The sequence below is a fragment of the Phyllostomus discolor genome, chromosome 3 (genome assembly GCF_004126475.2).
Source record: "Phyllostomus discolor isolate MPI-MPIP mPhyDis1 chromosome 3, mPhyDis1.pri.v3, whole genome shotgun sequence".
NCBI lineage: Eukaryota > Metazoa > Chordata > Mammalia > Chiroptera > Phyllostomidae > Phyllostomus > Phyllostomus discolor.
In genome coordinates this window covers 104,814,840-104,829,408 of record NC_040905.2, presented here as the reverse complement: position 1 = coordinate 104,829,408, position 14,569 = coordinate 104,814,840, and the positions used below count along the sequence as shown (strand labels likewise).

General features: G+C 35.7%; 1 protein-coding gene across 2 annotated transcripts in view; it reads right to left on the bottom strand.

The window, feature by feature from the left end:
- Positions 1 to 911: 911 nt before the first annotated feature.
- Positions 912 to 14,569, bottom strand: part of GSPT1 (G1 to S phase transition 1) — a 33,913-nt gene continuing 20,255 nt past the window's right edge. The window contains exons 7-15 of one of the 2 annotated variants that reach the window (XM_028523278.2): positions 14,387 to 14,567; positions 13,124 to 13,278; positions 12,886 to 13,026; positions 9,770 to 9,863; positions 9,006 to 9,086; positions 8,236 to 8,409; positions 7,287 to 7,376; positions 6,957 to 7,125; positions 912 to 5,370 (exon numbers count right to left, since the gene is read on the bottom strand). In XM_028523278.2, the coding sequence (XP_028379079.1) occupies positions 5,318 to 5,370; positions 6,957 to 7,125; positions 7,287 to 7,376; positions 8,236 to 8,409; positions 9,006 to 9,086; positions 9,770 to 9,863; positions 12,886 to 13,026; positions 13,124 to 13,278; positions 14,387 to 14,567 (1,138 nt within the window). In that variant the 3' untranslated portion in view covers positions 912 to 5,317. The remainder of the gene's footprint in view (positions 5,371 to 6,956; positions 7,126 to 7,286; positions 7,377 to 8,235; positions 8,410 to 9,005; positions 9,087 to 9,769; positions 9,864 to 12,885; positions 13,027 to 13,123; positions 13,279 to 14,386; positions 14,568 to 14,569) is intronic. The other variant, XM_028523284.2, reaches the window with a different exon arrangement.

Here is a 14,569-nt window from a genome sequence, read left to right as displayed (position 1 = left end):
TAGTGGACTGAGCGCTGGCCTGTAAACCAAAAGGTTGCTGGTTTGATTCCCAGTCAGGGTACATGCCTGGGTTGCAGGTCAGGTCCCTGGTTGGGGGTAAGGGAGAGGCAACCGATTGAGGTATCTCTCGCCCATTGATGTTTCTCTCCCTCCCCCTCTCTCTCTAAAAAAAAAATCTTTAAAAGATTATATACAGAAATATATTCCTGCCAATCCATTAACCACTGTGTATAATGCCTGATTATCATTTAATTTTTTACCCTTGTATAGTAAAGGAGGACAAGTACTATTTTTGTTCTCTTAATCATTTAAAATTCTTGAACAGTGGAAGCTTGTAGTATGGCAGAATCACCGATGTTTCCTCAACTCTGTTCACATAAAACTACATACTGTGATGTAGTTATTTTGTTGTTAAGCATCTCTTTGTATTGAGTTGCTCTTTTATGATTCAGTCATATGCACTGTACAGAGGTCTTGCACACCATATGCAAGCAGACCATGTTCATAAATTCCTTATGTGACAGGGCTTATTAGATCCATCCAACAAGTCTGCTGATAGGTGGTTCCAATTCTTGATAGAAAAATAAAGGATTGTACAGAAAACGGACAGGTACATTCATAGTGTGATACAATACAGGTAATTATAAACAGACAAATCCTTCAAAAGGGTAGATGACGATTTTTATTATTACAAAAGCAAGTAGTTTTAAACTTGTTACTTGAGTAACTGCAAGAACAGACTAAGGGCTTAATCCTCACACAGGCACCAAGTCAGGCACAGTAGGTAGCTACAAATCATAAGAAAAAAGTTTCTACTTCGGAGTCCCATAATTCCTACATAGAATATTCTGCCATGTTTTGGAATTAGGCCAAAAAAAAAAAAAAAGCAAACCTAATCAGTTCCCTTTAAAAAAAAAATAAATGAGAGCTAGGTATTAATCTGCTGTCTAGTGAAAACTAGTCACTAAATCCTGGCCTGAGAGATCCACATTTCCTTTAGAACAAATAGAAGGAACTAGCTAAGGTGTATCAATTTCTGTGAGCCCAACATGAATCCTTAAAGTGCAGACCTTCCAAGCTCAGGCCTGTTTCAACCAATTCGTGTGGATGATAGCCTGAGGAATGCAGGAGCTCCAGCTCTAGCACACTCTTCCTGGGCAGCAGGAAAGGAGGTAGCAGGGACTTGGGCTGACATCTGAAGCACTAATCAATGTGCCTAGCAGAGGGGAGCCTCAGGAAGCACAAAATGTCATTTCACCTTTGCTGCCCACAAACCTGAGGTTTCCACATTAAATTTTAAATGGCACAGGGGCATGTGTGACAAGGCAGAAGAGACAATTGCCATTCCAAGAGTTGCTTAAGAAATCCTGTATAGTTTTCTGCCTAATCAGACATGGTGCCTATCTGTTCTTCCCTTTTATTGGAGAATATAAAGATTTTAATTGGAGAATATAAAGATTTTAATCTCCATCCCCACACCTCCAGGGCCCTTATTACATTCCATAGTAAACAACTTGGCTAGCATAGTACTGTTTCAAGGAAGCATAGGATTAGAGGTATGTGAAAGTGTATTTATTGAAGGAAGACTTATGTTCTAGGATATTGGAAATAAACAATATCCTAGAGCCAAAACCATTACAAGTTGAACCAAATATACCCTGTCTGAATTCTGGCAGTAAATTGGTTCAAATGGGATACACTGAACTGTTACATGAAAGTAGAAACACTTCCTATTCCATTTACTACGAAATCTAGTATAACCAACTGACTGCTAAATTTAAATCTAGTCTTTTGAGTTGTGCTATGTAATTACATTTATTTAACAAGTTGCTGCCATGGCTAGATCTCTACAGAAAGAAACAAGATCATAAATGTATTAGATGGCATCAGCTAAAATCACTGAGAAATTTGCTGGAGGAAATAAAAGCTGTATTATTTGGAGACAGAAAATTGTCTCCTACATCCTATTGATTGCTATCTACCCTACATATGTCTGTGAGAGGATTAATGGCACAGTTTATTCTGATAAAGTAGGTCAACACTGAATATAACAATCAACCTACAATCAGAGCTATAGTGCTGGAACCAGAATTTTCACAAAGGGTTTAAAGGTTGAAAGTTGCCTGATTTTAAAAGCTGTAATAGAACCTATTTGTCCCTTGACTACCTTAAATCCCTACCCAAAGCAATGATGCTATCATCCGTGAAGCAGCAGTCCATGAGGAAGTCCATGCCAATGAGGAAAGGTGCTAGAGTGCTGTCATGTGGAACAGTCATCAAAAAAGGTCACATCACGGAGTAATTAGTATAACTATAGTGTTCTTAAAGATTGCCAGGGACTTTAGCTGATTTTTTTCAAAAGTTCATCATGGAAGCAGTTTTTGACCATAGGTTCATCTTTTTCTTGGGCTGCAAAACTGCATCTGGTTGAAAATATCACCCAAAATATCTGCAGCACTTCAGCTGAGAGGATGCTGGTAACTGTTCAAGGGCATCACAGTCAAAGTCCATCCCATATTGTGAAAGCAGTTTTTGTAGTTTACGTAACTAACAGACAAGTATGAATTACCTCGTTACAGTGAACAGCCTGTACTCTTACAATTTTACAGAGTTTTTACATTTAGTTATCACATATTTCAAGACTTTCAATTAAAACAGAAATATACATGGGCTTAATTATTCAAGAACTTTACTATTTTGTTACCTAAGTTCATGGCAGCACATACTCAGTTTAGCTCTTTTGATTTTACACAGATTTTCACTAGGTAAGTCCTTTTTGCAAATAAAAACCATGAAATATATACCCCCCACAGTAAGAAATAAGGGTTTAGAATGGTAGTTATTTATTTTAATATCTTTCTGCTATTAAATTCAGTTAATTAAAAAACTATAATTAAATAACCTAGCATGAAAATTATATAATAAACATCATTAATGTAAAAAGATGCAAGGAAACTGTTATCCTAACATATCTATGCTAAAGATAAAGAAATGTTTAGGTCTGTAATATCCTATATCTGCCACCAATACCCTATTTTTGCATTAAACACACCTGCACTTGCAAAAGACAGAATGACAGCATAGGAATCTATTGCTTTTTAAAGGTCCAACATCTCCACACACTGCCAGTTCACTTCAGACATTTCCTCGTCCAAATAACTATCCATTGTAATTAGGAGTTTAAAATTCAGCAACTGTAAGTGAGAATACTTTTCCATAAACATCAAAGCCCATAAAGTATATGGTATTGGTTAATTTAACAATTAGGTTTCTTTCAAATAATTATTTGCACAAATGTGCAAGAATCCATAATTTTTTCATAATTACATTTATATTTGTCATTTTTTAGAGGTAGGCCCTTCACAGTTGATATTCATGTTTTACTTAAGAGTGTTGGCAACATGCACATAATATTCTAAAAGTGTAAATGTTTTTATTTTTAGTGTGAATGTTTTAATAGCAAGCATAACTGGTTTTTAAAATGTGTTCAACTAAAAAATGGAAATCTTTGGAATTTCAACAACTCTTGAGCTTTTAAATATTCATTAAAATCAAAGCAATTGCTAGTATCTTGTTATTAACTTGGAAGTACAAAGTTATTGTGTATTGATTAAAACTCCTGTATTTACCAGAAAAATAAAAGCCCAGACATTTGCAGACATAATAAAATTAAAATTCATGCAATTTAATAGCCACGAGTATGGTTATAGGAAGCTGCAGGGCTGAGGACAATAACTTTGCTCTAAGATACAGCCCAGTCATGAAATAAATGAGATTTCTATAGTTAAGAAAACAGAGTTAAATTAAATTTCAGGTTTTGTGACTGGAAATATAGCTTGACTTAAGTTTTTCTGAGGAAGATTACAGGGTAGAAAAATGTCATTAAATAAATAGTTACAAACTTATCTTATTTAGGGATAAATCACAATGTAAAAGACACTAAGTCTTCAACAAATGGCAACACTCAAAATTGGGTGGGTGGAAGAGCTTCTGATAAACTGAGAAATAAATTCTCTCTTCCATTTCCCATTTATTCTCATTAAAAATTTCAAAGTCATAACAGTTACTGCAGAAAGTCATCCTTCAATCTAAAAACCAGCACAGTGCTGCACTGTGGTTCATCCAAAGCATAGTTTAACAAATTTCTGTTTTATATTTAAGAAAACAATCGATTTCAAATAGTTGAGAAAAACTTATATTGTGCTTGATTCTACTTATCACTGTTAACTTTAATCTGTTCAGATTTAGAAGGTTCCTAAGTATGTGTTCATGTAGTTGCTAGATGAGATTTAGCTTTAACCAGCAAGGAGCACTCAACCTTTAAAAATCAGTGATATAAATAATAAACTGAGTAATTTGCAGAACTGGCACTTGCAATTAATAGTTTTCATACTAGATGCATGCAACTCTTATAAATTCTAAAAGAGGCATTTTTGCCAGGTCTCAACATGCTTTCTTTATTGTAAATTCCACTAATTGAACATGTTAATGGAATTTTCTGGAGGGGTACAATTATGCTTTACTTATAAAAACTACAGTATGCTTTTCTTTTAAAACTTACTGTTTAAGAAATGTTAAAATATAAATTGGCAGAAAATAACTGATAGACCTAATAAAGCAGTGTCACAGTTGCATAAAGACATTTAATATTGTATGTATGCATTACCACCAAAAAGAAAGGGTCAAACTAATTCTTTCCTTTAATACAAACTTGAATATTGTTTGTAAATGCCTCATTTAAAGTAGTGGATAGGGAAAGAGTTTAGAAAAGTCCAAGTAATAAAATGTACTCAATTACTTGGTAAAGTTAAAAAGCTAATGCAACAGTGTTATATCTAGATAAAAAACATTATTTAAAAGCAATTCAAATACCGAAAAGGGTTTCAAATTGAATATTTTATTAACATGGTAGTTGTCTTTGTAACATGTGCACACACACTCGCACACTCAGAATGATCTGCCTTGGGGAAAAAAAGACTATATATGCCTAAGGGGAAAATGAAAAATTAAAAAATTTCTGTAGGTTTTCATTATTGTAGGCAATTATGTCCACATCACTTACAAAGCTATTGCCAAACCTGTCCAAGGAAGCAGTTTGAGAGGGGAAGAAAAAAAATCTTGGGAAAAATTCAACAGTGGCATAGCAGAGCTCTCAATATGAGAAAGCTGACATAATGTGGACTTTTGCTTTGAATTTTGTCTTTGCAAAATATGGGGAGAGGTTTGTCAATGGGCAGAAAATAAGAGAAGGCGGTGTGAAGTAGGCTTTTGCAGTCAATTTTCCTCACAGTATTGTGCAGGGTCATCAAGAAAATGCTTAGTCTTTCTCTGGAACCAGTTTCAGAACTTTTCCAATTGCAATGGTCTTACCTAAAAAATGAAATAAAAGAACAAGAACAAAAACAAAAAACCTTCAGTAGTTAGTAGCAAAGCCATCTAAGGCATTAAAACTTACTATTTTAAATTATAAAAATAATTTTTACAATGTAAATTACTAATTAACTGGCTTTACCAAAGGCATGATTTCTGATTAGGAAGTCTTAAGAATTGGGTCTTTTTAGGGGGAACTGAAAAGACTTGACTTTCTATATCAAAAACCTTTCTTTGGATAAGTAAAATGTGGAATATCAGTACAATGGGATACTATTTTGCAACAAAAAGGAAGGCATTATATGTATAGCTAAATGTCAGAAATATACGGAGTGGAATAAATTACAAACCACAAATTTTATGATTCTATTTATATGGCTTATCCAAAAAGCAAATAAAAAAAAATGAGGTGATTGCCTAGGTCAGGGCATAGGAGAGTAGGAAGTGACTGTAAATAGGTATAAGAGCTTTTTTAAAAGATACTCTAAACGTTCTAAAATTCGAATGTGATGACTATCCAACTCTGTAAACATACTAAAGTTCATTGAATTTTACACTTAAAAAAGGCCCATTTTATACTATGTAAATTATCTCAATAAAGCTATTAAAAAGGGCTATCCATCTTGTGAAGAAAACATAAAAACCAAGTTACCTTTTAGAAAAAAATTCCTGGGGTTAAAAATTCATGCTACATTAATTTCCTCTGTCTGATTTTATCTATTTACTCACTATCACCAAGCAGATTTTTTAAATAAAAAAAAAAATTAAGGACTTTAAAATAAAACAAATACTGTCTTTATTTCTCTGAACTAAGGCGCAGGGACCACATTCATCATTATGTACCCAGTGTTCAGCACAGTTCTTGACATGCAGTCTTGACAGCCAATTTTTTGCTGAATGGAATTAGAACTAACATGTGAATTGACTTTTGTATATTTCAACTGAACCAAAGTTTTATGTACATTTCCCAACCTTAAAATAGTTATCTTAGTTAACAATCCATGGAGAAATGTTTAATGAAATCATTTTGTTTTCATGATACCAAGGAATGGATGTAAGACAGGAAAGTTACAGCTGTTCAGATTCACTCAGAGGTAGGCAGAAATGGACACATGCACAAAAGAACATTAATATTAGACTGTCAATTTTGTATCCCTTTTATTCCCACCCCCATACCAGTGTAGTGAATTTACCATATCGGGCTTTAAAATTATTTCAGACCTCAAAAATGACAGATGTGTACCTCATGTTCACCTGGCAAAATCTTGAAAGGGCAAGATGGGCTTTAATCACATATATTATAAAGGATTTCATCACATAAAAGTCGTTCAGCACGTAAATGATTCTGAAAACCCAATTCTTGCAAAATATTAAAATGCTTCCTCTAGAGCATTACTGCCAAAATGCATGGTTAATTTTACCTGCTGTTGAATTAATTTACCTCATAAAACATTTATTATGAATATATATTACAGACGATACATCCAGGTTCTCTCTGAACTAGTTGTAATGTGCACTGTATTCCATGAAGACTACCAAAGCTAAACATACTAGACATACCACTGGCCATCAATTTAAAGGCTTACCCTCATCTCTCAAGGTAAAGCGGCCCATCTGAGGGAAGTCTTTAAAGGTCTCAAGGCAGATGGTTCCTGCTGTCCTTAGACGAGCAATGCACACTTGATCTTGTTTCACAAAACGGGGTCGAGTCTTACTTTTTTCTCCTGATTTTTTGTCTACCAAGCAAATTAAGGCCTATCCAAGAAAAAAGGATGAGAAGACATCAGAATAATACCAAATAAAAGAATCTTTAACAGTAGTAGTACAAATAAGAGTACATCACTATTGTTGGTCAGAAATTATCAAGATGAAATTATTTTAAAACACACAAAAACACCAATTATCTTAAAACTCACTGTTATTTCAACTTCCTCAATACAGGTATGAATATGCAGCACCGCATTATAACCTGGGCAGATGATGGATTTGTGCTCTATAATCACTATCTGTCAAACAAAAAGAAAATTCACATCTTTATCTCCAGGGCAAAAAGGAATTGAATGTGCTAAAGTGCTACACAGTATCACAAGAATGTGTAACTCAACGTCTTAAGTTTATTTTTGTGTTAGAGGCAGTAGGTCAGGTCACTTGACCTCGAAGAATGAACTCTGATATCCTTACCCTACTGATCTTCTTGGCAACTGCCCCAACTTTAAAAACAGCAGCCAGACTCTTTCCCCTCTGGGAAGCCTTTCCTTTCCACTTCCCCCCAAAAGTCATTACTGCTCACATGCTACTGCTACTGGTTTCCGCCACCCCAGATGTGAACTTATCATAGTTTTATCCATTTCTCAATACCTAAGATCTACTAAAAGTAAACAACCGTGTAGCTGGCATCAAAATTTAATTTGATTAGTTGTCATACATTGTAACAGAACTGAAAAGTTCTGTGGGATACACCAATCATTTACTGTCACTTTCCTGGTGAGGTCATGTTGCTAATAAGATCAAGAAATTGTGCATATTTTCCTGTCTGGAAAGTTATTTGTCCTGAAGAAGACAAATACTGACTTCCAAGGCAACTTGCTCTACTTAAGTGAAAGACACTAAGTAATGACATATATAAACAGAAGATTAAAAAAACAAAAAGGAATTTACAAATACTACCAACCCAGTAAGAACATGTACCATCTCGAAGACCTTATATTGTGAGATACCTTATGGCTGTTGTGATACACGATTTATTCTATTCAATTCCCCTTCTATACACAATGATATGTCATCAATAACCAGAACAAAGGACACTTAAACTCTAATTTCAACTAACAGTAAAAATCACTAAGACAACTATAATAGCTGGTTTACCTGGGCATCAAATGTGCGTCCAGAATGACAAAGATTATTAGGATCACAAAGTATAAATCCTGGAAGAATCTCTTCTTCTTCAATTCCTTTCAGTCTGATTTTGAGGTTTTCACCTGGGGCTACAGAATCAGTTTCTACATCATCAGAAAGGATTCCAAGAACTTCCACGTTGTGCTTAAAAAGAAACCAAAATCGGAGGTTTTCTGAAGCACTGACTCACTGCATTACAGATCATAAAATAACCTGTTTGCTGAGTGATTGCAACTCACATTTTTCTGTTCTTGTTGATTAGCCAAAATATTTACTGCATTTTGTATGGCATGACCTTAATGAAAATCATATCCTGAAGTAGAGCTGCCAATCAAGATGCTGTCCTTTTAATAGCACATCCTAGTAATTTCCAGAAAGAATACAGTATAACGTGGCATTTGGCTTTTTAACCTTTTCACAATTAAATGTTAAATTTAGCATGGATTTTAATTTATGAATATAATTTTTATTGTGGAATTCCAGGATTTAGTAGACATAGCTTCCATTATCTTTGACTCCCCAAATACCTGAAGAGTTGACTTCTTAAAAGTTTTTTGAACAATTAAGCTTAAAATACATTACTGACTATTTAAAGAACATTCTGATGGCTGACAGATGGAAGGGGGATTTAAAAAATTAAGTTTCTTTTCATGGAAATCCCTGAGCTTTTGAAAAGTTCTGGCTCCTTTCTAATATTTTCAACAGGAGAGCTAAATGGAAAGAGCATTACTAATTCTTACCTTGTTTGGCATCATCACAAGCTGCTGGCCTTTACAAATAGATCCTGATTCTAGCTTCCCTAGAACCACAGTGCCCATATCCTGTTGAAATTTAAAATAAAAAATTAAGTTTTGGATTTTTATTACCATTCTATAATAGTTCAGCAACCCAAAGCGAATTCTTTCAGGGCTTACTCAAAAAAAAAAAAAAAAAAAAAAAAAAAAAGATCAAGTGGTAGAATGTTACTTATTCAAGGTCTCACAATCTCTGAGCCTGTTTCCTCATTTATAAAATTGAAAAAACAATATGTGTTCAAGAAATTTAGCATGGAGCTATTTAAGAATAAAGTATTTGGCAGGAAGGGCAAACTATTACATTGATATTGCAGTCAAAAATAATGATTCTTAAAAAAAAAAAAGGACTAATATCCAGTGGTGAGGCTGTCGTAAAACTACCTCTGATATACTGTTGGTGGCAAAATAAATTGGCACCGTATTTTTGGAAGGCTATTTGTCGATATACATAAACTTTAATGTGTAAATCCTTTGAAATAACAGTTTCACTTGTATGACTTTCTCTCTAAAAAATTATCATTAACTCAATGGGAAACAGTTGAAATAATTTAAGGTGGTTGAACAACTTATTGTCTATAATAAGAAATAATATGCAGTCAATAAAAAAGACATCTATGTTATACTATTAAAATTGTTTTATAATTTAAAACAAAACACAAAACAATTGTTTCACTCCCTGTAAAACACAATTTCTTGAACATTTTGGATACCTTGTATTTATCCACAATTGGCAGCCTGATTGGTCCATCAACTGATCTATTGAAGTTTGGCAAATTATCCAGATATGGAATAAATGGCAATCCACTGAGAACATAAAAATATCCATGAAAGAGGGTCAACATAAATATCAAAACTTTAGGCAGTTACATGACTGTAACTTTTATACAAAGAACGTGATCATAACAATGTTTTCATGTAATCCATGTACTCGTCTCATTCAGCCATTTATTATCCAGTTCATCTCATTTATTTCTCAGAAAGCTAAATAAATAACAAAACAGTTCAGTCTAATATGAAAAACCTTTCCCATTAACACTTAAGATTTAGAAAAATATTTTATAGCAAATAGCCCACATATTGTAATAAAATGACTCCACTTTCACTTAATTTGTATGGATTTTTCCAGCTCTGCAATTGGAATTCCATAAAATAATTTTCCCTTTCAAACCATAGTTTATAAGAGTAGTAAAATACTGTCAAGATGGCAATGCTCCCCAAACTGATCTACAGATTTAATGCAATTCCTACTGAAATCCCGGCTGCCCTTTTCTTTTTTTCTTTCTTTCTTTCTTTTTTTTTTTTGCAGAAATTGCCAAGCTAAAATGTTCATATGGAAATTCAATGAACCCAGAATAACCAAGCAATCTTGGGGAAAAAATAAAACTAAAAAATTCAAAGACTCACTCAACCCAATTTGAAAACTTAACAAAGCCTGGCATCATCACAAGAATTCACCTTACAAAAAAAAGTAATCTAGAATAAAATGCAGGGACTTCTAGCCAAGATGGAGGCATGGGTAGTTGCACTGTGCCTCCTCGAGCAACCAAAACTAAGGACAACAAGAATTTAGAAACAAAAAACCAATCAGAACTGAGAGAAATGAACCGAACGGAAGTTTACCATTCATCCAGACTGGTAAGGAGGGGCAGAGTCAGAGGCCTATGGACAGGGGTCGAGGGGTCCCGGGAGGAAAAAGCGGGTGGCTGGCAGACGCAGGTGCGCAGGGCGCAGATGGCAATTATCAGACCCCAGAAGCTTGGGGGCAGCTGACAGACCGGTGGCAGACCCTGGGCGTGGGAAGCAATGAGCAGACCCAGTGAGGTGTGCAAGGCAGCTGGCTGTCGGCAGCCACACATTCGAGTGCAGACAAACTAAGCAAAAATGGGCAGCAACCAAGCAACCCAGGGAGCCAGCGCCGGGAAACAAAGCCTGAAGACACCGACTGAAAACACCTGTGGGAGTTGAGGCCAGGAGATTCTCTCAGGTTCATAAGAGGCTCCTTGGGGAAACCCACAGAGTCCGAGAAAGTACACAAACCCACCCGCCTGGGAGCCAGCACCAGAAGGGCCCAATTTGCTTGTGGGAAGCAGCAAAGGGGACTAAAGTCCTAGAGAGAGCAGAGCAGGCACCACTGTTCCCTCTCAGACCCCGCCCCTACATACAACATTACAACCCAGTGACTGAGGTGCCCCGCACTGGTGAACACCTAAGGCTCTGCCCCTCATATATAAAAGGCTCAACCAGACCAAAGGAAAAAAATAAAAATTGAATTAAAAAGATGGCTCAAACAGAATTCAAAGCCCCAGAGCCAGTTTCTTTAAGCAACCGAGAGATAGCCAACCTATCAGATGCACTGGTGATCAGGATGCTCACAGAATTGGTTGACTTTGGTCATAAATTAGATGAACAAATGCAGGCTACCATAAGAGAAATGAAGGAAAATGCACAGGGAACCAATAGTGATGGAAAGAAAACGGGGTTTCAAATCAATGGAAGGGCCCAGAAGGAAGAAAGGAACAACCAAACAGAAAAGAATGAAGAAACAAGAATTCAAAAAAATGAGGAGAGGCTTAGGAACCTCCAGGACTTCTTTAAATGTACAAGAAGAAGAGGAAAAGCAACAAGTGGAAAAGTTATTGGAACAAATAATAAAGGAGAACTTCCCCAACCTGGCAAAGGAAATAGACTTCCAGGAAGTCCAGAGAGTCCCAAAGAGGTTGGACCCAAGGAGGAACACGCCAAGGCACATCCAAATTACATTACCCAAGGTAAAAATGACAGAATTCTAGAGGCAGCAAGAGATAAGGGGACAGTTACCTACAAAGGAGTTCCCATCAGAATGTCAGCTGATTTCTCAAAAGATACCTTGTAGGCAAGAAGGGGCTGGAAAGAAGTATTCCAAGTCATGAAAGGCAAGGACCTATATCCCAGATTGCTCTATCCAGCAAAGCTTTCATTTGGAATGGAAGGGGAGATAAAGTGCTTCTAAGATAAGGCCAAGTTAAAGGAGTTCATCATCACCAAGCCCTTATTATATGAAATGTTAAAGGGATTTATCTAAGAAAAAGAAGATGAAAAACATGTCCAGTAAAAGGACAGCAAACTCACAATTATTAACAACCACACCTAAAACAAAACCAAAAGAAACTAAGCAAGCAACTAGAACAGGAACAGAACCACAGAAATGGAGATCACATGGAGGGTTAGTAACAGGGGAGTGGGAGGAAGAGAGAGGGGGAAAAGATATAGAGAATAAGTAGCATAGACAATAGGTAGAAAATAGACAGGGGGAGGGCAAGAATAGTATGGGAAATGTAGAAGCTAAAGAACTTAGGACACATGGACATGAATTAAAAGGGGGGAATGTGGGTGGGAGGGGGGAATGGGACAACTGTAATAGCATAATCAATAAAATATATTAAAAAAATACAAAAAAAATGAAATGCACACCTATATGTAATAGGCTTAGAAGAAATAATAGGGCTAATTCTTCCTGACTAAATAAGGCAGTTTTTCTACGTATGACACCAAACGCACAATCAATAAAAGAAAAAATAAAACTAGATTTCATGAAAAGTAAAACCTTTTACACTTCAAAGGACATCATCAACAAAGTGAAAAGACACAGATGGGAGAAAATATACATCACGTGTTTAACAAGGGACTTGTATCCAGTGCACAAAGAACTCTTACAACTCAATAACAAAAAGACAATCCAGTTAAAAATGGGCAGAAGTCCTGCTATTTTTAAAGCCAAACTTACAGTCAACATTTTCTTAAATTACTTTTTAAGACAAAGTTTTTTAAAGGAAAAAAGATTACTTACATGTACCAAGGACAGAAATCTGACTGCTCTTTAAGATTTGCTCCAGTCAGTCCTGAGCAGGGCATGAAGTGAATGTCCTTTTTGGGATTGAAGCCAACTTTTTTCAAAAATGGCACTAGTTTCTCTTTACATTCTTCATATCTATAATATTTATAAATAACTCAATTATAATATAACAAAACTATCCTTTATTTCACTAACATGTGTATTAAAAAACCAGCAAGATATCTAGGCTTACCTTTCATTGCTCCAGTTCACTGTCGGATCATCCATCTTATTAATAAGCACAATTAAGTGTTTTACACCTGCTGTCTTTGCCAACATTGCATGTTCTCTTGTCTGTCCTCCTTTTTCAAATCCAGTTTCAAACTCTCCTTTTCTGGCAGAGATTACCTATTTCAAGAAATCAATAGTTTATTCCTATACAGTCATGTTTACCCTTCTAGCAGCAAACTATTTTTCCTTTTGGTTTTATCAGATTTCTGCAAGACTACAGAAGAAAATGAGTCATAATTACATGTTTTTTAATATCACAATGTCTAAGTGGTTTAAGATGTAAGTATTGAATAAACGTTTTTTCCAATCACCTCATTTTCCAAATCTAGTATGCCTACATGTTTTACAATTCAAACATGTATGTAATTTTCCCTGGCCACTGTGGCTCACCTGGTTGGAGCATCGTCCCATAGAAAGGTCACAGCTTTGATTCCTAGTCAGGGCACACACCCAAGCTGTCAGTTCAATCTGTCTAGCTGCACCCACAAAAGAAACCAATGTTTTGCCCTTGCCCTCCTTGACTCCTCCCTCTTTCTCTCCCTCCCACACACATATACTCCCCTAAAAAGCAATGAAAAAATGTCTCAGGTGAGGATTAAAAAAAAGTATGTGAATTAGTTAGTTCATTGACCAAAATAATTTGAAAAATGACAGAAGACCTTTATAAAACAGATCATTTTTTGTAAAGACTTATATTTTAGAGAGAGGGGAAGGGAGGGAGAAATAGGGAGAGAAACATCAATGTGTGGGAGAAACATCCATCGGCTGTCTCTTGCACTTGCCCAACTGGGGGGACTGGGCCTGCAACCCAGGCATGTGCCGAGACTGGGAATCAAACAGATGACATTTTGCTTTGCAGGATAACACCTGACCAACTGAGCCACACAGGTCAGGGCCAGATCATTTCTTACTCATTTTGATACCCAGTACATAATGGTGGGCTTGGCATTTAGTGGACACTAAGTTCTGACACAGTAATAGATAATAGCAATGGCAGAGGAAAGCTGAAATATATTTTCATAAGTAAGCCAAACTGATTGCTTTCTTGAGCAATCAATTTGATTTCTTGAGCAGATCAATGAAACAAAAGTGAAAATTGTGACCATGTATATTATAGTTCACTGCAACCCAAATTCTGGCTTTTAGAAAATAAATTCAAATACTTAAAAATTTAAGTGGGGCTGCTAACAAATACAAAGAGGTGACTTGGAAATGTCTTTCTTACCAGTACAGCCAAATCAGCTTGAGAAGCACCACCAATCATATTAGGAACAAAACTCTTGTGGCCAGGAGCATCAAGAATTGTGAAATGCTTCTTTTCTGTTTCAAAATAGGCACGACCCACTTCTACTGTTTTACCTTTGTCTCGTTCTTCCTGATTCGTGTCTAAGGCCCAAGACAAGTACCT